The sequence below is a fragment of the Marmota marmota genome, unplaced genomic scaffold, assembly GCF_001458135.2.
Source record: "Marmota marmota marmota unplaced genomic scaffold, marMar, whole genome shotgun sequence".
NCBI lineage: Eukaryota > Metazoa > Chordata > Mammalia > Rodentia > Sciuridae > Marmota > Marmota marmota.
The window spans coordinates 52,540,652-52,562,856 of record NW_026000037.1 but is presented as its reverse complement, the minus strand read 5'-3'; the positions used below and the strand labels follow the sequence as shown (position 1 = coordinate 52,562,856).

The 22,205-nt window shown below is 33.4% G+C and overlaps 2 protein-coding genes across 10 annotated transcripts in view; one reads left to right on the top strand and one right to left on the bottom strand.

The window, feature by feature from the left end:
* Window positions 1-22,205, top strand: part of LOC107136895 (sodium channel protein type 1 subunit alpha) — a 939,664-nt gene that overhangs the window by 647,544 nt on the left and 269,915 nt on the right. The gene's annotated exons all lie outside the window — the stretch shown is intronic.
* Scn2a (sodium voltage-gated channel alpha subunit 2) overlaps window positions 1-22,205 on the bottom strand; it is a 151,696-nt gene that overhangs the window by 7,287 nt on the left and 122,204 nt on the right. For all 5 annotated transcript variants that reach the window (XM_048812408.1, XM_048812407.1, XM_015478974.2 and 2 more), the window contains 8 exons: window positions 19,389-19,509; window positions 17,487-17,641; window positions 15,876-16,049; window positions 13,109-13,231; window positions 11,490-11,771; window positions 7,974-8,027; window positions 5,499-5,636; window positions 5,039-5,143 (listed from right to left, as the gene is read on the bottom strand). In XM_048812408.1, the coding sequence (XP_048668365.1) occupies window positions 5,039-5,143; window positions 5,499-5,636; window positions 7,974-8,027; window positions 11,490-11,771; window positions 13,109-13,231; window positions 15,876-16,049; window positions 17,487-17,641; window positions 19,389-19,509 (1,152 nt within the window). The remainder of the gene's footprint in view (window positions 1-5,038; window positions 5,144-5,498; window positions 5,637-7,973; window positions 8,028-11,489; window positions 11,772-13,108; window positions 13,232-15,875; window positions 16,050-17,486; window positions 17,642-19,388; window positions 19,510-22,205) is intronic.

Sequence of the window (22,205 nt, the reverse complement as noted above, 5' to 3'; positions counted from 1 at the left end):
AGTCCTCTCAGGGTCTTTTTCTACCCAATAAATGTGTCTAATTTCATTTCCTACAGTCCCTTCTTATTTCTTACTTACTCTAGTTTACCTTTGAAAGTATTGTATTCCCCTTATTTCTACATTCTTATTAAAATTTGCAGATTCTATTGTATCATTTTTATCATGTTTACCTGTCTCCCATCTAAACAAATCCTGTCACTTCTCTGCTATGGACTTATAGTGCAGTTTTAAATTTTAAGCGCTCTATGCTTTCAGAAAACTTTGTTTTTCATCTATCATAAAATTTATGATGTAATATTTCAATATTTCATTTTTAAAATTTTTTATTCTTATTTGTTATATTGGACAGCAGAATGCATTACTATCCATATTATACATATAGAGCATTTTTCATATCTCTGGTTGTATACAAAGTATATTCACACTCTTTGTATCTTCATACATGTACTTAGGGTAATGATATCCATTTCATTCCACCATCATTTTTACCCCCATTCCTCCTCCCTTCCCCTCCCACCCCTTTGCTTTATCTAGAGTTCATCTAATCCTCCCATGCTCCCCCTCCAAACCCCACTATGAATCAGCCTCCTTATATCAGAGAAAACATTTGGAATTTGTTTTTTTTTGGGGGGGGATTGGCCAACTTCACTTAGCATTGTATTCTCCAACTCCATCCAGTTATCTGCAAATGCCATAATTTTATTCTCTTTTATTGCTGAGTAATATTCCATTGTGTATATATACCACATTTTCTTTATCCATTCATCTATAGAAGGACATATAGGTTAGTTGCACATTTTAGCTATTGTGAATTGTGTTGCTGTAAACACTGATGTGGCTGTATCCCTGTAGTATGCTGTTTTTAAGTCCTTTGATTATAGACTGAGGAGTGGGATAGCTGGGAAATGGTGGTTCCATTCCCAGCTTTTCATGGAATCTCCATACTGCTTTCAAATGGTTGGCACTTTAAATTTTTTTTTTAGTTGTAGATGGACAAAATACCTTTATTTGATTAACTAATTAATTAATTTTTTAATTAATGTGTTGCTGAGGATCGAACCCAGTGCCTCACATGTGCAAGGAAAGCACTCTACCACTGAGCCACAACCCTAGCCCCTGGTTGGCACTTATTTAACTTTGGTTTTCTCTTTTCCACTTGTTTGCAGACTTTCAAGGTCCAAATTGTCATTTTTGTCTCACAGCAGTAGCATTTAGGGTGTAATAATATTAAACTACCTTAAAATCCAAAATTTTCATATTATCAAGATCAATAAAAAGTTCCTTAGATTCCCTGCCCATAAGTTTTCAAATAGGATGACAATGTTCAACTCCAATCATGACTCACTATGTGCTATCTCCAATTTAAATCCTATGGTGCAGAATATGCTGGGGAAAAATGTATAACCTTGAATCCTTCCCCAACAAAGAATATGTTCCCCAACTTCATCTTGGTCCTAAACATCAAGTAGCAATCTTTCATCCCTCATTGTTCACAGGATCATTCTAACCTTCTCAGAAATTTCCCATTTCCCCACCCTTCTTCCCCTCCTTCTCCTTTTCATTCTTGGCAACAATAAAATTAATTAGTGTAAAGAAAAACTTCTACTTCTTTATTCATATCACATTATCTTGATTTCCACACTTTTTTGTGATAGTCAAAATTCACTCTAACCTAGAGTATTATGTTTTTGACCCACAGTCTGTCCAACTTTATTCCGTGTTTGTTTTTTCTCACTCTTCAATATTTTCTTCTCCAGATTCCTTTTACTGTGCTTCAGACCTAATCTCTCAATCTTAAGAAATCTTCATTTTCACTACTTCTTCTAATTATTCACTTTTTCTCTCTTTCTCGCTATTTGGTTGCCAAATTATGCAAACTACCATCTTCAGTTTCTCAACACTCTTGTTTCTCATATGACACCACTGTTCAACCAGTGTGCAGGGCAAAAACTCAACATTTTTGTTTCCCTGTTGTCTTTCCCATATTCAGTTAATATACACACCTTCTAATTCCACGTTGGTGATAGCTCACAAATCCATCTACTTTCACTCATATTCATTTCTCATTCTTTCACTCTGGCTCAGGCTACCTACCATCTTTGAAATAACTCCCAAACTTGTCTCCAACATGCACATATCTGTCTCTGTAGAACAGCTTGAGTGATCACTGCAAAAACTAAACTGACTAGGTCTGTACTGATGTTTTACTACTGCTCTTAGGATAAAGAGAATTCCTATAAAGCCTGGTCCCTCCTACTTGTAGTTATCAAAATGTCCCAAATGAACCCCTTCTATAGGGCTTTTCACATCCCATTTTTCCTATCATACTTTCTCATGGACCCTCAGCTAATGCATAACATTGGTAAAGCCTTAACTTCCCTAATCAACCCTTGCCTCTTATCTACATTCAGAGCTCCATGTATCTGCTCTTTCTAGGATATTTCCATTTGTTAATGTCACTTATGATTATTATCTTTTGAATTAGCTGGACTGTAGATTGTTGAATATTTTAATTAAAATTCTTAGCATAGTGCACGAATAGTTAATGAATGAATGAATAGATGGATTTTATCAGATTATTTCCTAACTTTCGAAACTATCACTGATAATATTTTATCTAAGTGCATTGATATTTTCACATGCATCCCTACCACTACCCAGGTAAGCCTATGTGTTATTTAATGGAAAATCTTTCTTGCTTGTTTTTTTTTTTTTAAGATATGCACTGTTTAATCACTCTCATTCTCTCATTGATTTACTTTTCCTATAACTTGGAGAAGTGCCCAAGGATTAATGCTCAGGACTTTTGTCTTTTCTAATTATTTTTCAAAAATGGCTACAGTGATGCAGCCACATCAATGTTATAGTAGCTCAATTCACAATAGCCAAACTATGGAACCAACCTAAATGCCCTTCAACAGATGAAGAAATAAAGAAAATGTGTATGTATACACAATGGAATATTACTCAGCCTTAAAGGATAATAAAATTATGTCATTTGCAGATAAATGGATGGAGTTGGAGAATATCATGCTAAGTGAAATAAGCCAATCCCTCCAAAACAAAGGCCAAATATTTTCTCTGATGTGTGGATTCCAATTCATAATAAGGCAGGGGGCTAGGGAATAATAGAGGTACCCTGAATTAAACAGAGGGGAGTGAAAGGAGGGAAGGGGGTATGGGGGTAGGATGATAGTAAAATGAATCGAACATTATTACCCTATGTACATATATGGTTATGTGACCAGTGTGATTCTACACCATGCACAACCAGAAGAATGAAAATTATACTCCATTTACATGTGATGTGTCCAAATGCATTCTACCATCATGTATAACTAATTAGAACAAATTAAAAAAATGGATCTGTATTTCAAAACTCAACCAAATTCTGTTCTGACAACTTCAAAATTCTAGTCTCAATCTGGACATTTCATAACACCTAAATATTACTTGCAAACATTTTTAAAGATTCCAATTTATATCCACAGAACCAATAATTTTGTAAAATGTCAACCATTTTAGATTCTCTTATCTATACATCATATTTTGTTTCCTACGCTGCACAGCTGTCTCATCCATTGAGTTTTCTTCTTCTTGACCCAGTTGGCTCTTTCGTTCCAATCCTGTTGGTATGGCCCAGATTACAGATTGATGTTTACATAGATGTGTTTATTTTCTTAGCTATGGCCTGGAATTATTCCCATACCAGTCTCTGTGTAAAGCTCTCTAAAAAATGTCTTTTTCTTCACATTACTATGCTGATCGCTTAACTACATTGCACTTGCTCAATTAAAAACTATTTCTTCAGACACATGTGGTCATCTTATCTCATCTAACTGTCTACTATTAAAAAAATCTTTTCTCTTCATAAAGGAGAAAAGGAGAAGGACTTTTTTTTTTAATTTGAAGGACTTGAAGTGTACATTTTCTCATATATTTGTCCTCTATTTTTTTCTTTGCATTCATTCAAATTGTATCATTCCTCAATGATTATGCTCAAACTGTACATTCCTTATATTTTGTCCAATGTAACTATTCACTTTCTTTGAGCTAGTGGCAGATCTACAAACTGAACATTTGATTATGGCTAGGTTTATATGGTCACATTCGATTCAAGAAGCCAGGATTGTTGGATAGTGTTAGATTGCCTTACACTATGTGCACCTTGGGGGAGGAGACCTGAGATTTAATATCTGAGCTATTCCTCCAGAGGTGATGAAATAATTCAAGGACTCTCCTGACAGCAGTTCCCTGAAGCAGCCAAACAGAAGCATCAGTCATTGGCAAATGACAATTGGAAGAGCCATAAAAAATTATTAAAAACATGGCATCCTCCAATTTTTGGTCAGGGTAGCAAGGGAAAATATGATTTTTGATTATTTATTGATTGGTACTGGGACTTGAACCCAGGAGCACTTTATCACTGGGCTACATGCCCAGACCCCCCCATCGGTTTTCATTTTGAGACAGGATCTTGATAAATTGCTTAGGGCCTTGCTAAGTTTCTGAGGCTGGCCTTGAACTTGCAATCCTTCTGCCTCAGCCACCCAAGCTGCTAAGATTTCAGACATGTGCGACCGTGCTCAGCTTGCTATTTTTTTTAAGTAGGAAAAAAAAAAAACCTGTGAAACTATTTCACACACTAATAGTCTGTAGAAAATAGGGCCTGAGATCTATCAAGTACGCCAATAAGTTCCTACTGAAGTCAGAGACCATTCATTATTTCCATGTTATGTATGTGTTTGCATGTTTGTTCTTTTCTACATTATAAGGATCTCCTTAATGACTTCAGTTCTGTGTGCTACTACTAGTATTTAACACTAAAATGTTTATTTATAGTTAAGATGCATATGTTTACATATATATTATAAATGTATAAACTATGCAGGTCATAAATATACAAATATTCAGGCTATTTAGCCTGCTTAGTCACATTATTAAGGTAAAATTATTGTGTGGCAAGTTCACAAAAATACTACTTTCTCTCAATTTTTGTTGCAAAAGTGAACCTGGGATAAAAGTATACTGTTCTTACAGCAGGACGAGGTATGGGTTTTTGTGGTTTCTTTGAGCCCAGTTTTTTCATTGCATTGTAGTATTTCTTCTGTTCCTCTGTCATAAAAATGTCTTGACCTCCAAAGTAAAGAAATAAAAACAACACTCATTAAAACCATGTTCTTTGCCAGCTATCAAATGCAACTCAATAATCACATGAAATTGACTCCCATATTTTCTTCAAATGTCCCTAATATCTCTATTAGGGGAGATGCATATTTTGACATATAAATTATGCCATACTAGGTCATATTCACATGCTGGACACATTAAAAATCTATCTGAATTATCAGTCATTTTAAAAACTTGCAGATTATTAATCTTAAAATAATTCTGATTTATGTTGGTTTCTCTTAGTGATTGCATTAGGGAACCTGAAGGAAATAGTGCAATCGATTTAGTTTACATCTTCGAGCAAAGAGAAAGTTGATTATACTTATCTTCTTTTTCTGTTGGTTGAAGTTATCTATGATGACACCAATGAACAGATTCAGAGTAAAGAATGAACCAAAAATAATAAAAATGACAAAATAAAGATACATGTATAGATTGTCTTCATACTTGGGTTGCAATTCTACCTAAAAAATACGAAAAATGATAAGCATTAGATTTAATACTTGTTTAATAAAAGTACATCCATAAATTTTCAATTCTATAAGCAGATTTAATGAACCTTTAAATGTAAAATATTGGTTGAAGAACCCTGTAAGACTATTCACTGAGTTGAGAATAAAATAATTCATAGAAAAGTATAAATAACTATAAGCAATTTCACAAGGTAAATTTCTAGATTATGAATGCATTTTTCTTTAGCAAACAAAGATCTCAACACAGCATGCAAATTGAGGATTTTCTCCTTCTATAGAAGAAAGTCTAAAGTCCAGATTATTCTATTTTAAAATTATTAGCATTTACGTTCTCCGCCTAGTTTCCTCATCTGTGAAATGAAAATAATACAACCCAAAACTTTACAGGGTAGCTATGAAAGTTAAATATGTTCATATATGAAAAGTGCAGAGCTTGGTCAATAATAATTGCTAAGTATAAATATTTAGTATTTATTATACATTTTTTAGGTAGGCTAGATCATTATTATATATAGTCCATGTAGACATATTTTGCAGGATTATTCGTTCCTAAAAATGAGACTGTTGATTCATTTTGTTCATTGAGCACTGTTTCTGTAACAATGGTGCTCCTTTTTGTACAGATATTCTTGGTTAGGAAAACACATTGTAGTTGGTTCAAGCATTGGCTATAATCTACAGTTCAGATCTCACAGGACACTATTCTAACAGAGATAGCCATTCATTGATTATGATCTACTGTGTTATGAAATCAATTTAGAGGATCATGACCAACCTAACTTTTCTAAAGAAATAGAGTAAACTAAATAATATCTGAACAATTTAATGAGATGTTTATTTATGTGTCTGTGTGCATAGCAATGATATTTTTGAGTATTTTATAATTAAACACAATACTCATATGGAAAATTGCATCACAAAGATATAAAATATAATACATGTCTATGAAGTAAAATCCATAATCTAGGACATTGTCAGAATCTCAGAAACCCTGTATATCCTTTTAAAATATAAGCTCTACCATCCTTGCCAGAGGTAATCATTATTATGACTTTTATGGCAATTATTTTCTTTTATTTTTCTTTACAGTTAACACCTAAGTATGCATTCTTGAGTAGTAAGTTCACTTTCATCAATTTCTGAACTTTATATGAATGAAATCATACTATGTGTTTAGTTTCTTTAGTTGAATGTTATATATTATGATTTCTCTATATAGTTGAAGATGGCTGTATTCATTCATTTCCATCACCATATAATATTTGTTCATTTGAGTTGCTTCTATGTTTATTCTTATAAATTGATTATCCTATACATGTGAACAAATTACTGTAGGGTTTTATTTTTTGGGGGGTGGGGAGTGGTACTGGGGATTGAACTCAGGGGCACTCGATATCATCACACTTTTTAGTACTGCCAATATGGAAGGTATGTAGGTACTGTCTCATCTTGTTTTAAATTTACATCTTCCTATCTGAAAGTGTTCAATTGCATAGAAAGCAGTAATAAATTAAATTTAAAAATCCATATCAGGTTCATAATACAGTGCAGGGCTTTCAGTGTTTACTGCCTCTGAAGTTAAAAAAAAAATCAGAAAGTTTTTATTCAGAAAGCCAATTGTTGATACCAGAGAAACAGAATTTTGAGCTTAACTGACTTGTTCTACCAAACCAGCAATCAATCTCTTTTTCTAAACCATAATTTCCTTTCTTGTTGAATAGGGAGAAATTAATTGTGCAAAAAATTTCAAAGGTACTGAGGTGTATAAGGTAGATTATAAAACAAAAATAAAATGCTTTATGGCACAAATATAGTCAATACATTAGTAAGTATCAATTGCCATGCTAAACACTATAACAGTGTTAAAAAATTCACAATGAGGGCTGGGGATATATTTCAGTGGTAGAATGTTTGTCTAGCATGTGAGAGGTCCCAGGTTTAATACCCAGCACCATAAAGAGTAAAGAGAAGGGACGGGGTAGTGGCTCAGGGGTACTGTGCTCGACTAGCATGTCCGAGGCCCTGGGTTTGATCCTCAGCACCACATAAAAATAAAGGTACTGTGTCCATCTATAACTAAAAAGTAAATATTTAATAAAAAAGTAAAGAGAAATCACAATGGGTATAGGAAAAAAAACTCATCAAGGAAGAAATAATGTGAGATTAAATATTTTAATATAATTAAATATATATTTTTATAATATATTTGTGCTCTATAAATAGATTTATAGCTTTATACATAGTTTTATTTTATTAAAATAAGTAAATTACAACACTAGAAATAATGATTTTATCAGACTAAACAATTTTCCCTCTAAATAGACTTACATTTCGTGAATCAACAGCTGCATACATTATATCCATCCATCCTTTAAATGTAGCCTGTAAAAAAAAAAATCATAATATTTAGTTTTCCCCATGTTATGATTTTATAAAATAAATTATAAAAAAATTCTAAAAAGCTAGATAGAAGGATTCTGAATGTTTTTTTACCACAAAGAAATAATATGTTTTAAGTAGAAGATATATGTACTTTGAATTGAACATTACTCAATATATACATGCATTAAAATATCACATGGCACACCATGAATATGTACACTATTTTATATGTAATTTTAAAAGAGAAAAGAGTACCAAAGTAGGTAAGATTTTTTTCTAATATATGTATGTAAAATACTTTGAGGCTAGTATTTAAACTCTTTGGACAATGTTTTATAATATGTATACTGAAAATACTTCAACTTTTGTTTTTCTATGACATCTATCATAATCAACAACTTTTGACTAGGTATGAATATTTTAAGAGTACCACCAGTAAGAAACAAATTCAAAATCACACTGCATTATTTGCTCTTATGCTTTCTTTTCTTATTCTTTTCTATATAGAATTATCACCAACAACCAATCCTAGGAATTTATTCTTGACAATATCCTTAATGTTGCTGAATATTTTGAAACAACTAGTATATGAGAAGAACTTTCCTAATCAGAAAGCAAACATATTTAACTACAATTTACTGCTTTCCATATTTTAATTCTTTTTTTATCTCACATATGGTTATATTTTACAAATAAATTGTGTTATTACACTCTCAAAACTTTCTATTTTAAAACTATTTGGGTTATGCAATAGATAAGGGATTTTAAACCAGTATAATATAGACATTATTCCATTGTCTTATTGTAGGCAGTTTTGCTGTTGAAAATCAGTTTCAATCTGATGCTTTACCCTGTGTAAGTTACATTCTTTTTTTCTACAGATTTATAGAGTATTGATTTTGGTTTTAATATTCTTGAGCTTTAATATAATGTTCTCTTTAAATTATTAATTAATTGATTTTAATTAGGTATATATGACAGTAGAAGCATTTTGATTCATTGTACACAACTGCAGCATAACTTTTCATTTCTTTGGTTGTACAAGATACAGCATTGCACGATATGTGCAGTCATGCATGTACCTAGGGTAATGATGTCCAACTCATTCCACATCTTTCCTGCTCCCATGCCCTCTCCCCACATTTTCCTCCCCTTTGCCCAATCAAAAGAACTTAAAATTGTCATAGCAACATAGCCACATCAATGTTTATAGCAGCTCAATTCACAACTAAACTGTGGAACCAACCTAGATGCCCTTCAATAGAGGAATGGATAAAGAAACTGTGGTATATATACACAATGGAATATTACTCAACATTAAAAGAGAATAAAATTATGGCATTTGCAGGTAAATGGATGGAGCTGGAGAATATCATGCTAAGTGAAGCAAGGCAATCCCAAAAAAACCAAAGGCTGAATGTTCTCTCTCATAAGTGGATGCTGATCCATAATGGGGGGCGGGGACATGGGAAAAATAGAGTAACTTTGATCAATATTTTTTTTCTATTGTTGTGGAAATAGTAATACTGAAAACAAAAGATTGGATATTATTTTCAGTTCCTTAGTGCCACAGACTATAGCCTTTTGAGTGTTCCTTTAATATTGAAGATTGTTTATGTGGATTGCCTCCAGGAGCAAGTAGGTATAACATACTATGCACATTTGAAGGGCTCAATGAATTCTTATGAATTTTTGGCAGAATTCATAGATAGAAAGATTATCATTTGTAAGACAGCAGTCTTCCTATCTGAAAGTGTTCAATTAGCAGGCAAGAAGATGAGCAGAAAAGGAGAGTTGGAACAAAAGTGTGAAGGTAAGGAATTTGGTTATGGTATTGGTGAAGTTTGGGTAGGTGAAGACTTGACAAGGTCTAGTTACTTACTGTCTGGTACCTGAGAAGGTATCCAGAAATCTTCCATTCTTCCCCTTAGCCACATGCACACCTCTCCAACCCCCTATCCCAGAAAAGCACTTCTACTTTGTCAGATGGGATGGTGGAAAACAGTGGGAACACAGATGGAAACCCAGTGACAATGAACTAGTGTCTGTCTACTTAATGCATGTCTGAGAGACTATAAATTTTGTAGAGCTAACTTGTTTCCAACATGTTGCAGATAAGTTAAGTCAGCATTCATGGAGGAATCTAGGAAGATGGGAATGTGGAAGTATTTTCATATACTAAAAAGTACATTCTTTCCTTTTTCTTTTTATATTGTTAATTGCACCTATGTAGTATCCTTAAAGTTACATGCATTTTGGTATTAGTAGCTTTTAAATTTTTATTTATTTTTAAACTGGCATAAAATTATTTTTATTTATATGGTACAATGTGATATTTAGGAACATGTGCCATTATGTAATTAGTAACTGTTTTTTTTTTCTTGAGAAAAAGGAAGAAGAATGTTTATGGCTTTGCTAGAAAATAAGAAACACAGGGAACTCCTGTCCCAAAGGCTGTGATAATACTGCCCATCAGCAGAAACAGGGAGCTTATATAGAGGTGATTCAAGAGAAAGTAAGATTAGGGAGTAGAGGTCAGGAAGGAGAGGATCAAGGAAAATAAGGTCAGGGAGAAGTGTAATTGGTAACTCTTGTTAGTTGGTATATACATTATCAATAATGTGTTATTGATATAATATATTGGTATCTATTAGTTGGTATATACATATCAGTATTGTGTTTAGAACTTAAAATATACTCTTAGTGATATTCAAGAATATCCTACATTGCTATTACTTATAATGGTCATGCAGGACAATAGATCTCCAGAAATGATTTCTCCTGTTGAAGTGAAACGTTTTGTCTTTTGTTCAACATTTCTTCTCCCCACTCTCAGCTCTTGTTAACCACCATCCTATTCTGTTGCTCAGATTCCACATATAAGTGAGATCATATGGTATTTCCTTTCTCTGTGTCTGGATTATTTTAGTTAATAGGTTCATCCATGCTGTTACAAATGACAAGATTTTTTCTTTATGAGGTTGAATAGTATTCCACTGTGTGTGTGAGTGTGTGTGTATGTATGTCACATTTTCTTTATACGTTCTTCCACTGATGAACACTTAGGTTGATTCCAGAGTTGCCTATTGTGATAATGCTGCAAGAGTAATCAGTATATTTCTATTTGCAATGTGAAATTTGTATGTGAAAAAGATAGGAGTGTGTCTTTTTTCACATTCTGATTTGACATTTGTTTTGGACATATACCCAGTAATGTGATTTATGGATCATATGGTAGCTCTTTTATAATTTTGCATACTGTTTTCCATAATGGCCATGCTAATTTTCATTCCCACTAACCCTGTGCAAGGGTTTTTCCACATACTCGCCAACACTTGTTATATTTCTTCTTTTTGATAATAGTCATTCTAACAGCAGTGAGTTGATATCTCATTGTGGAGAAGAAGAATTTTACACTAATTTTCATTTTATGACACTGGGAATAATAAAATGGTGACTTACTACTTGAAGCAGAGAAAGATATCCAAGTCCCACATTATCAAAGTTCACTTTCACGTTTTTCCATCTGGCAGTTTGATTGCTTTCTATGAGAGCTTTACATTCACTGAAGTTGTTGACCACGCTTACATCAAATATCTCTCCTGTGGTGTAGTTAATGCAATGGTAAAATTTGCCAGCAAAGAGATTCACTCCCATGATACTGAATATTAGCCAAAAAATCAGACAGACCAGAAGTACATTCATTATAGATGGAATGGCTCCTAAAAGAGCATTTACAACAACCTGGCACAGGATGAGAGGGACAAGAAAAGTGAACATCCAACAATTAGTACTTATTTTTACTTACTTTTAAACATGACAACAAGTGTAACAGTCAAATTATATAAAATATATCTGTTCTCAAAGTTGAATGTTGAGTAGAAATATCTGGTAGTCAGCTAAGAATTTTGAAGTTATTATTCAAAGGGTAAAAAGTGAATTTACATTGTAGAATGTTTTCTTGAGAAGAATAATATATGTGTAGCAGATATTCATCAAGAAATGGAACTAACTAAAAATGCAAAGAATAATTAAGACTACATAGATATATAAGTAAGATCATCATGTGAGCATAAAAAATGTAAATGCAAACAATACAATTTACTACCAAAATTTGAGAGTAAAAGAAAATATCTGGGGACAAATTATACATAGGAAATATGAAAATTTTTCCATTACTGAAAGAATTAAATCTACTATGGAAAAAATAATGATTCCAAATTGAAAAGAATATACCACGTAACAATTACTTTCTATATAACTATGCACACACACACACACACACACACACACCCCTAAACACAACATTCATCTCTGATTGTGTTTGCAATATTCAGATAAAGTCTAAGTAACTATATTCAAATATCACAAAAGCATCATTTTCTGCAGCTTTCTTCTTAACAACTAAACTATAGAGACAGGGCAGCATAATTTTTTAGATGGTAGGGCTGTGGTCTTAGGTTTTGTGTCCCTGGGGATGCCAAACATCAGCACAAATTCCTCCCAGTTCCTTTGTATCACCTTTCTAAGTGAGTTTCATATTTCCACAGCTGACCTACTTTTTAGACTTTGTTTAGCCTGTGTTTGAAAAAGGCCAGATTCAGGCTTCAAAAGGCTCAAAATACATCATATGGAACAGTGAAAAAAAGATAAGCAATTGTGTGGTAGTTTTAAATGATAGCAAGTAGGTTTGCTAGTACATTTATAAGGGGAATAAAAAGAGAATATATATATATTTCTTTTGGTGGTTCTCGGGATTGAACCTTGTGTACCCAAGGCAAGCACTCCACCAACTGAGCTATAACCCCAGCCCTGCAAATCTTAATTCAGATTAGCAGTGTACCCCAAATAAGAGATTTCTCACAGAGTGAGAATCTAGATCTTAGGAAACATTCAGGCATTATATTTTGTGTCTTTAATAATGGCAGGTACTATGGACATCTGATAAACATTGACTGATTGATTATGTCAATGTGCATGTAGAACTTAGAAATCCTCTTTGGATTTGTCATTTCTAATGTAAAAAGAAGATAAGTTCAACTATGATTTTATCCAAATCTAAAGTACTCAGTCTTACTTACCCTCATTCCTTCAAACCGGGATAGGGCTCTCAATGGCCTCAGAGCTCTGAGTGTTCTGAGGGATTTGATGGCACCAAGTTCAGAGTAGCCCAAGGCATTTGCAGTTAGGCTAACCAATGACACCTACACAGAGAAAACAACACAATGTTCTTATTACAGGCAAAACATCTACACATTTGGCTATATAGTTAAACCTTTCTCTGTGCAATAATCCAGTGGTTCTCAAGCTTCAGTCAATTTCAAAATCACCCAGGGGCTCATTAAAATTACTGACAGCTGGCACAGACTGAGTAGGTTTGGAGTGGGGCCTGAGAATTTGCATTTCTTCAAGTTCCTGGGTAAGGTTCAAAATACTGATCCATAAACCACATTTTGAGAAGCATAATTAAATAGATCAAATAAAATTAGTGAATTAAAATAAAATAAGTTGAGATATTAGTATAACAAAAAGATTACAAGAAAAATGTTTTTTTTTAGTCATTCATACAGACGACTAATGAAGTTGATTAAAATTTTGAAATACTGAGCTAAAAAGAAAAAGAAAACCAGTTATAGGTGGCACAGAAATGTCTGATTTCCTTTGACAATATATAGAAAATTCATGTCAAGAAAATGTATTTCATCCTGAAGCACATCAGCATTCCAAAAGCAGATAAACAGAAACAAATGTGCAGTATAATTTTAAAATTATATTAATATATATATTTGTAAAAGAATGTTTAATAGTAATAAGTAAAGCACATAGAATATTGTTACAAAAATCTTAATTTACTTAAACCAATTTTGCAATGCTATCTGAAAGTGAAATCTCCAAATTTAGAAAAAAAAATAGCTTCAAAATTTTATTTCAACTGGTTTATTTAGTTTCCCTAAAATCAGATGTTTTAGGATTTGTAATCCTCTTCACAGGTAATGAAAAAACAAAATAACTGAATTATTAACTGTGAGGATTTTCTGTATATAGGAAATGAGGACCTACAGTACTTTACCTTCTCTGAAGACAGAACCAAAAAGATAGCATACATTAAAGAATGAAAGATAAAAGTTAAACATGAAAAATATTCTGAACATGGGAAATATTTATCAGCTGACTAAAAGAGGTTGTAAATATGCAATTTTAATGTAATTTGTATTGCTAGGTTTGAAAAGGAGACACATTCAGACACTGTAGCAGTCTTCTAATTGGTCTTTTGATTTCTAAATGATTCCCTTTCTACTCCATTATTCGCACCCACACCAGTTTCTCTCCCTAAAAGAGCAAGCTGGTCTTGTCACTTCCCTGTATGTCATTCTTCAATGGCTTACTCTTTACTGAATCATGAGTCCAAATTTCTTGGATAGCATCTTGGGTCTCTTCATACTCTTTTCTAACTTTTGTTACCTTGTCATTCAATGACAAAACCAACAAACAGTTTTCTCTTATTTCCTGGCAGTCTATGCCAACCCCCAAAGACTTGTTTCTTGAACTGGCCCTACATGACATACATCAGTGTTTTAACACTCGGTGTCCCTCCCTCATCTGAACCTGCTGATGTTCTCATCCCTCAAATTCCAACCCACACTCCAATTCCCTCATGATGCCTTTCCTCTTCTTTCAAGTGAAGCAAATTGCACTTCTAATACAGGTGCCAATATGTCACTGAATACCTATCTGTCTTTACTGTTAGACTGAGAGTCCTTCAGGATGAGAAAAATGACTTAGTTATATTTATAACTTTCATAACAGAATATATGAGCAATATACATATTTTATTTAAAAAACAGTATTAACCAGTTTCATATATACTCATAATAGTTTTCCTAAGTCAAAAATAGTAGATACTGATATATATTAGGATCTATGAGTATGAACTTCAGGAAACCTAAATTTCTCTTAAAAATATTTCTCTATTCAAGTAGTGTGGACTTTGTGACTTTATTTAGATATTTTGAGTATTAGGTATTTTATTAACAATCTGTCAAACTATCACAACCACAAGCTAAGTAGCAAAAAGATATAGTATCATGCATAATCCCATTATTCAAATAAATAAATGGCTATAGTTTTAGTAATTTTTTCATTATTCACAGTGTTCAAACATATATACTTTTAAATATTACTTATAGTCTTTTTTATTTTCAGATGACTTTAATGTAATTCTGCATGTACACATGTTACATTTAGTAGTAATTTGTCTCATATTCAATTATTTTAAAACTCTTCTGTATTCTGGCATCCCACCTTCTGTTATTTCAACACCAATGTAGTATAATAAACCTTTAAATAACTGGATGATAGTGAATCTGTTTCTATCAACACAAAAATCAAGTGATAACTCTTGCTTTTTGGACTTTCAAATTTCCTTGGAGTTAATATTCCATTTGTATGACAAACACTTCTCAACAGGCCCTTTTCATGATAAAGATACTAATGACAAAGATGCTTGGTAAGAATTTAAATATTTCTATTTTGTGAAATGTGAGAGTGAAAAATAAAAATTCCATAATTAATATATAATTTTGAATAACTTAGAATTTCAAATATAAATTTGAACCTAAACCAATAAGAAAATAAGGTGGCATTTGATTTTTCTGCCCAGAATGTATACATACTTTATTTGGCAATAAATATTTTAGGCATCCTTCCACTGGGAAAGTAGAAAGTATCATTTATATTTCAGCCAATGCAGGACTTACTGAGTGCCCACTACAAGACAGCCACCATTGTCAGGACTAGTACCTATTATCAGCTGCCACAGAAAGAAATAAGAGACTGCAGAATACTCACATCAACAATCAGGAAGTCTAGCCAGCACCAGGCATTGGTAAAATACATTTGAAATCCATATGCAACCCACTTTAGAAGCATTTCCAGGATGAATATATAAGTGAAAACCTTGTCAGCATATTCTAACATGGTCTTAATGGTTTTTCGCTGCTCAATATATATATCCTCAAAGGCCTGTAAGTGGAAAACAGTTTCATTGCATAAACAGTCTCTAATTTATGTATAAGGGAAAGACACATATGCAAACCTTTCATGGGGTGCCCAATGCAGGATGGGTTAGTGCTTCTTAGGGCTGCATTTACTTTATGGTTATCTGGACACAAGTGACTACTGAATGGGCATTTCAGTCCACTGAGGAATTCCAATAATTAAATTTTGGTATTAGAGTATCCCAAAAGAGCTTAAAATTTTAAGAGGCAGAAAGTCATTTGGGTGTAGATCTGCTTTCTTCAGTGCAATCACTGAAATGTGCCCTCACAGTGATACAAATAATGGGCAAGAAGGCCCCTTGGCCTCTGGAAAAGAAAAGGGATTATTATCTTTTACTTCCCCTGCCCCCCCAGGATGGGCATATATGCTCTGTCCTCATTTTGTAGAGTTCTTGGGAAAAGGTAGGGAACTCAACTGCAGAAGCCCCTTGGCTTTATAGAATCAAAAGTCAATTTATCTAGCTCAATCTTCTTATAGGGAAAACTACCAGGATGACATGGTAGCCTGGATCAAGGACAAAAGAGGCTTATGATCAGGGCTCAACAGAAGGGCCTGAGAGATCTGGAGCTCAGCTTGTGGCTGGAAACTCCCAGAAACAAGTCATTGTGCCAGCATGTTTTTGCAATTTGGTGAGCCTAAACTGAGTATAATCACTAGTCAGCCACTGATAAGACTTCACAGGTTCCTCTTTCCTTGGCATTAAAATACAAGGCTGGTCTTCTGGACAGAGTACATGGCAGGATGCAGGATTTTTGGTTAAATCAGAAGTCAGCTTAGAGGCCTCCAGATACAATGCAGTTGTCTTCATAATAAAATTAACTCATTGAACATTCTAGTAAGTAATTGAAAAGCGAAGGAAATGCAATGATATTTATATCATCAAATGGGAAAATGAGTCACATCGTTTTCATTATATCGGTCAGCATTTTGACCAAACTGGCCATTCCAGTAAGTGACATTAGGTTTGCAATGCTCTCTAGTCGCTATTCCTCGGTGATTGAGTTAGCTCACTCTTTGCCACGGTTGGCAAGTAGTGAATCCATGTGAACAAGACAGTTGAGTTCCATGAAGCATGGAGCTTAAGTTAAGGAGTTTGGTATTTAGCTGACAATTGCCCATTATATATACACATTCATTCTTAATAGATGACCTGTTACTAAAAATCTTTAATTATCATAAGATACCATACTAACCTGGGTTTAATTCCATCTGAGGATTACTTCAGAAAAAGCAATGACAGTTGCTCTTTACTGGGCCTCTCATGCTGTGCTAAACACATCACATGTATTGTCTTTCATTCTCACAAATATCTTATTCTAAAAAGTGCAACATGAGGTTCACTGGAGGGAAAGGGAAAGGGCTTCAGAGAAAAGGAGAAGGAGCAGATTATGTACCACCTACCAGAGCCCCACTGCTGAGCAGAATCATGAAGACAATGAACGTTTCAAACCAGTTGTGCTCCACAATCTTATAGCATGTTTTCCTCAGGTTCCACCAGAGTTTCCCTTTGCCTTCCTCTATGCTTATCTGACAGCACTTGAACTTCCGTACACAATCTAAAATATGTGAGAGTAAATGAAGAAAGATTCACTCTTTAATTATGTATCTTTGTATTGGTGGAACATGCATCTCTATTATTCCCCTATATTATAAATAACTACTTTTTAAGATGATTTTATTTATAGGAATCAAAACAGTCTATATGGCTTTTTACTCTTCATTGAATAAATATTTTTATGTTTCTAGGACTATTATAGTGGATTATATTACATTATGAAAACATAAAAGTAGGATGACAGGAAGAAAAGTAATATTACTTAAAGTTGGTATTTCCATCCTGCCCTTGTATTGAGTGTAATTCCATTCTATATGGAAATTATACATATATGAATTTTAAAATCTGTTCATTTAATGGTATATTTAAATATTTCCCATTTTATCATAAGCAAGTATACTTAAGAAATATTCCATAATATTTTTCTAAATAGTATTACTAAAATTTATATAATTATTCCACTATTATTGAATATTTGGGTTGCTTTAATTCTGACCATTAGCAGTACCAACGTAATAAGCACGTTTACATAATTTGTATAATTTGTGTACTACTAGAGCAAAGGTTCCTAAATATTTACTTAATATTAGCCTTATTTAAAAAATCAAATTAAAGAAATTATACTACTATAATACTATGACATATAAGACATCCTTGCTGTAAAAGAAGATGCATTTTAACTAGGGGTGATTTGTCTACAGATTCTATAGTTATGGAAAGCAACAATTATCACAAGATAAAAAGTTTATAAATGTTCATCAGTGAAGTTTAATTTCTAAACCTTATGGAAGATGTGTGGAGTTGTGGCTAGATCTTAAAAGATACATGAGAATCATGTCTAGAACATAAAGCTGTAAGAATGAAGAAGTAATATAAGCAAAATTTAGTGACAGGACATTCTGAGAGCTTCAGAGAAGGAACTAGAAGTTAAGACTAGAAAAGTATCTTAGAGCCAAATGGTAGTAGTTGGTTTGCTACACATCATTATTACAATGGGTAACAGATTCATACCTCAAATAACATAATTTTATCTTTCTTCAGAAAATACTTTTGAGATTATTCCAATGGCATGTTGCCCAATATCATATAACTTGAAGCTCATTTCAGCATTTTTATGATCTATTGTTTTTGTTAACAAATAATAAAAAAAAAACTGATCTTGAGTAGCACAGGGAACTGTTACTTAAGAACAGATTGAGGGCTGAGGTTGTATAGCTCAGTGGTAGAGTGCTTGCCTAGCATGTGTGAGGCATTGGGTTCAATTCTCAGAACCATGTAAAATTAAATAAATAAAATAAAGGTTTTGTGTCCATTTACAACCAGAAATATTAAAAAAAAAAAAAAAGAACGGATTGACATGTACATATATCAATTAGTACACACTATCCTATGACCAAACAGTCGAAGACAAATTACCACTTTCACTTTCTTTTTTTAAAAAACTCTAAACCTATGGAAAGATATGTATGGCTTGATGTTGTCTCCCATGAGATACTTTAGATGACTACAGAAAATCCAGTTATCAAAATATCTCCAAGGTGAACAGGATCCTCAGAAATAAAAACATCTAATTATGTAAGTTAAACCTGTTTCTTAAAAATTGCCATTGTTTTGATACGGAAAAAGCAAAGAATGTGCAAATAAACAATTGTTAGACAGGCCTAGACTATTAAAGGTAGATAGAGAGGTAAACCTGTAAGGAAAGGGGGACAGAGAGACAACAGCCAGGCGCCCAATGCCTTACAGACCTTCCGTGAAGCAAGCTTCTGGTTCCAGAGACTCTTCCGGTTCCGCCTCAGGCTGCTCTCCCTCAGCGGGGGCTCCTATATCGACTGTGCTGCCTTCAGATGAACTGGTTGCATTGAGCTTCTGAAAATCAATCCCACAGAGAAAAAAAAAACAACTTTTAATTTTTTTCTGTAATCTAAGTATAAAAATTCATAAGGGGTGCTGTCCCACCCCCCACGTCTTCCATATGCATTTTCTTGATCTGTAATTTAAAAGTAACTTAAATATATTGCCAGTCTGCTTTGATACAAGTGGGGGGTCACAAGATTAGATACAGCACTATAGTATACATTTTTTCAAGAAAATATGATGCTAAATAAATTTGAAGTTCATGTATACAGATTCTGAAATATTGATTTGCAAATTAGTTTGTAAATGACATAGTTGTTTCATTCTAAAATTGTGACCCAACCAACAAAAGCTGCAGGAGTGTATTTTCATGTCAAATACAGAAAAGATTTGATTAAATGCACATAAACAGCAACAATCTAAATTTATCCACTTTTCATTGACATGAAAACTTTTACTACTGATTGTTATCAAATACATTCTATTATTTTCTAATTCCGAAAAGAGCAGCACGTTGTTAGCTGGATAGCAAGAGCTGATATTTTGCATTCTCTTTGGCCAATGCACTCCTGCGATTCATTGTGCATTTGGAAACTACTTGTTACTCTGGCACTCTTACCTGTCCTGCTAGTACAGGCAGAAATGAATCTTTGGTGGTTGTTGTTTTTCTTTCTTTTTTCCTTTGGTTAAATAAAGTATCTCCAAAAGAATAAGATAGTAGACAGAAGTTGACTTAAATTTTGAAATGCAATAAACTTTAGCCAGGTCAGGCCACTCTTGGGATCAGTATAATAAATGAAGGGATCCCAATCTTGAACCTGGTCTTTAGAAAGATGCAGAGCCAGGTGTGAGTGCCACACGGAATCAGAGTAGTTTTGGCCACAGCATTCTTGAACCTGTTACAATGTTATTACCATTAGTGCATAACATTAGAAATGGCTGAGCTGAAAAGAGCTACTTTTTACAGAGGATGAAATAAGCACATGATAAAATGCACACTGAAGTATGTTAAACTAGATTAAAATGGATGCTGTAGTCAATACAGAAAAGATTCAACCTACATTTGGACTAAGGATTATGTGGGTTTTCCTCTAGGAAGATGGTTCCTTTATTTTATGAAAATAACTTTACATAAAATATTTCCTAAACATATTGGCTCTGACCAAGTAAAAATATTTACATCTCATATGAGATTAAAAATGTTTTTGCCTCAGGTAGTTTAATGAAACTAATGACAGATGCATAAATATTAGATACTCCTGCCATCTTAGAATTAGTTTTGTGATTATTTTTATATTTTTCCAAAATAGGTAAATCAAAGATTATATAAGTTGCTAGAAGATTGATTTTCTACTTGGTAGGCATAGCACAATACTAGGCAATTGATCATAATACCTTTGTCATTAAAATTTGAATCTATTTTGGTCTAAGATGAAACATCAAAATAAGAACATTTATTATGAATATTCTAACATTTTAGACTTATTCTGATTCATATCCTTCTCTTTCAGTTAAACTGTCTTAAATAAGTAGAGTTGAATTTATAAGCATGTAATTGAGCAAGAAGTTACTAAAATATCCCTGTGTTTTAACACATCTAATTCATATGAAGCTGTTACCTATTATGGATCTGATAATTCAGATCCTGCCATTTGCATGATGTTGTAATATAACACAGGTAATCAAGCAAATTGAAGCTTAGTCACATCTGAACTAACTACAGACAGCACAATGGGGATGGGAAAATGCTCCTTTTAATAATTAGGATAACACTGCAAACAGAATAGGGACAGCTTGAAGTGGGTCCAGGGGAAACAAGGAGCCATATTCAGGACTCTCCACATGCTCTACCAATATTGGCCAATGACCATCAGAGCCTACCTCAGGGCTGGGTAGAATATAAGTGCTCAGTCCATAGTGTTAAAAATGAATGGATGACTGAATATCTGAGTGAAAGACTTTCTAACAGAAGGTAGGCTAGCCCTCGATAGTGATAGGGGGCAGTTACCAAAGTATTACAGGAAATCTTGGTTTAAAATTTTAAAAGGTTTCTATGGGATCCCAGGAACAACCGCGGTCACTCCTACTGCCCCAGAGCTGGGTTGCTATTATGTTAATTGACTTCAGGAAGGCCTGAGTCATCACAGCTATTCCCTCCTTCACTATTTTGTAACAATCACACTTATTTCCTTTCATGAAATCTACCAAACAAATCTAATCCTCATTTCTCCCACCCATCTTCACCCTGAAATGTGCATCCTAGATCCTGCATGATTCTTTTGTGGTCTATTTTGCATTTTGACCTTTGATAAGGGGTCCAATTTTTTCAGACTGATAGATTCTGGTCTCCCTAACATACTTATCAGATGTTTGGGGACAGGAAACATGCACTCTAGGCCCTATGGATAATACAAGGAATATAATTTAATACTAGGAGCAGACTCTTAATTGCCAATATGTTTTTTATTGATTAGTGAATGAATGAACAAATCACTAGGTCAATCATCTGTTTTTAATAGATTGTCCAAATTAAGAATTCATCCAATAGTTTTATCCAAGGTTAAAATTAAGGAATGTTAATCAAAGATTTTATACTGAGCTGAAAATGAGACTCCCCTAGAAGTTAGTTAAAAAGTTTCTTTTTAGGTCTCATTTCTGGAAAGCCTAAAGATAAAGGGAACTTCAGTGCTTCCTCTCATTTAAATCAT